Genomic DNA, 2,500 nt, shown 5'->3' with positions numbered 1-2,500 from the left:
ACACACACACACACGTAGTAACACAGTCACAAACACACACACGTAGTAACACACACACACACACACACACACACACACACACACACACACACACACACACACACACACACACACACACACACACACACACACACACACACACAGCTGGGTGGCTCAGGTTTGAGTCCCGTCATGAACACACTCATCAGCGTGACGTCACTACAGCACACACACATTCCACCCAGCAGAGGGAGCTGTGTTACCCTCACCACCCTTGGTGTGTGTGTGTGTGGGGGGGACGACACAAGTCACAATAACAAGGCTTGATACTACAAAGTGTTTGAAACATAAAGATGTTTATGTTTCAGGTGATGGACAGTGACTCCTCCTTCTTACTAAACGTGTGAATGAGTCGTGTGTGTGTGTGTGTGTGTGTGTGTGTGTGTGTGTGTGTTTCATGTCAGCAGAGATGAGATGAACACACTCAAACATTTTGATGAACAGGAGGAAGAGGAGGTGACGTGTTCTTCAACATTGGCCACAGGCATGAAGGGTGTTATGGCAGCACAAAGGTGAGCGAGGAACACACACACACACACCTTCCAAAGCTCACAGTCATGTGACACAGCGTCTGATTGGCTGACTCAGGCACATTTCTGCCAGGAAGTAGAAAACAAAGTGAAGATCAAACAAGATGGAGCAGCTGACCACTGAGGTGAGGACACACCACCTGCCCTTGACCCCCGCCCTGACCCCTAACCAGGCCAGAGTGCTTCAACCTACACACACTCTGGGATGTGTCTTCACCACATCACCAAACATCTGCAAACAGCTGGAGAAGCATGACCGGGTCTTTACCCACAGAGAGCAGAGGCTGAGCCCTGCTGTGTGTGTGTGTGTGTGTGTGTGTGTGTGTGTGTGCCGGGGGTCCTACCGTTCGGCCGTTGGGTGCCAGGGCTCCGCTGGTGAGGTAGGGGTTACCAAGGTTACTCAGGTCTGGGATCATGAGGAAGGGGTACCCGGCATAGGGCGAGGGCTGGAACAGAGCGCTGTCCTGCTGCCTCCTCAGCGCTGCACAACACACAGCAACAGCCTGTTACCATGGTTTCCAAATGTGCAATTCAAACACTCACATTTTCCCCAAACCCTTAAACGTTACGCCAACCTGAGATCAATTTTGAGGCGAGTGGACAAAGAAGAGACTTTGTGTCTCCATGGTTACGTCGGGAGGCAGTGGCTCAGTGGGTAGTGCTTCCGCTGAGGAACCGGAGGGTTGCCGGTTCAAGCCCCTGCCGAGGTGCCCCTGAGCAAGGCACCGAACCCTCAATTGCTCCCCCCTCTGCGAAGGGTGGTAATGTAATGTAAGTCGCTTTGGATAAAAGCGTCTGCCAAATGATCGTAATGTAATGTAATGTAATGTAATGTACGTAGGACATCAGATCTCTGACAGAGACTTCTGAGGGTCCACATGTAAAGAGGTGGGGCAATGTGTTACTATGGTAACCACAGTTCCTGTTATCATCAGCTGAGCTCTTATTTGTCTGAAGGCTCTCAGGAGAACATGATCAGGCTCAGCTCTCTGTTAGAGACCAAACAGCTGACACACAGAGCGACCAGGTGGAGCTGCTCTATGTTTACGTTACAGGTAAACACACTCAGCTTCTGTGAACTTTGAAGACAGAATGGATCCATATTGTATAAGAATACGTTTGGGTCCTTTAGAGTGGAGAAGCTCAACTCACATGAGATGTTTACATGCTGAGGAACACACTCTGATCTGAGACTACTAGTGTTCACGTCTTTGTGATAAGGAGCATGATGAAGAGCATCAGTGATGAAGAACGATTGTTTACCTTCCACAAAGAGCTGCGTCCTCCTCACGGAGTTCTCCAAGTCCGATCTGGCCTGAGGGCGTCTGTCTGCCTGCACACACACACACACAGACACACACTGTGTTATTGCCCGCACAGGTCGCGTCTCTCCCCCCCGGGTCTCTCGGGTCCCCCCGGGTCTCTCGGGTCCCCCCGGGTCTCTCGGGTCCCCCCGGGTCTCGGTCTCTTACCTCTGAGTCGCTCGCGCTGCTGTTGTTCTCGGACTCGTTGACCAGTGAGGACTTGACGTCGTCCAGGTCCGTGTGCGCGCGCGCGTCCCCGCCGCTCTTCCCCTCCTGCTCTCCTTCGTCTTTGAAGGCGATCAGCTCGTCGCTCGCGCCCAGGTCGCTGAGCTCCGACATGTTTGTTAGCTGAGCGGCTAAGCTGCTGCCAAACACGAGCCCACAGGCTCGGACCCGCTCCAGGAGAGGCGTCCAATTCACATGTACCCTGACCGAGCCGATGAGCCGAGCGTGAACCCGAGCGGGTTTGAGTCTCGCTGCGTTAGAAACACAAAGTAAAGTAGCTAAGCAGCTAGCTAGCTAACTCCAGTGTTAGCTTTGAATTCCTGCACAAAGTCCGGAGAAACTAAAGACACAAAGCCCGAGAACCGCGCACACACCCGGGATACACACGCACACCGCCGGGCG

General features: G+C 52.9%; 1 protein-coding gene across 1 annotated transcript in view; it reads right to left on the bottom strand.

Moving 5' to 3' along the window:
- The window catches only part of LOC142990747 (transcription factor 7-like 1-B), an 11,408-nt gene that overhangs the window by 8,593 nt on the left and 315 nt on the right, over positions 1–2,500 (bottom strand). The window contains exons 1-3 of the mRNA XM_076140607.1: positions 2,042–2,500; positions 1,833–1,902; positions 914–1,050 (exon numbers count right to left, since the gene is read on the bottom strand). The exon at positions 2,042–2,500 is cut by the window's right edge and continues 315 nt beyond it. Coding sequence (XP_075996722.1) covers positions 914–1,050; positions 1,833–1,902; positions 2,042–2,212 — 378 coding nt within the window. The 5' untranslated portion in view covers positions 2,213–2,500. The remainder of the gene's footprint in view (positions 1–913; positions 1,051–1,832; positions 1,903–2,041) is intronic.

Source organism: Genypterus blacodes, unplaced genomic scaffold, assembly GCF_046128005.1.
Source record: "Genypterus blacodes isolate CSIRO-AG114 ecotype Tasmania unplaced genomic scaffold, CSIRO-AGI_Gbla_v1 ptg000715l_1, whole genome shotgun sequence".
In the NCBI taxonomy this organism is placed as follows: domain Eukaryota; kingdom Metazoa; phylum Chordata; class Actinopteri; order Ophidiiformes; family Ophidiidae; genus Genypterus; species Genypterus blacodes.
Note: the sequence above shows the minus strand (reverse complement) of the source record. Positions and strands in the feature narration are given on the sequence as shown.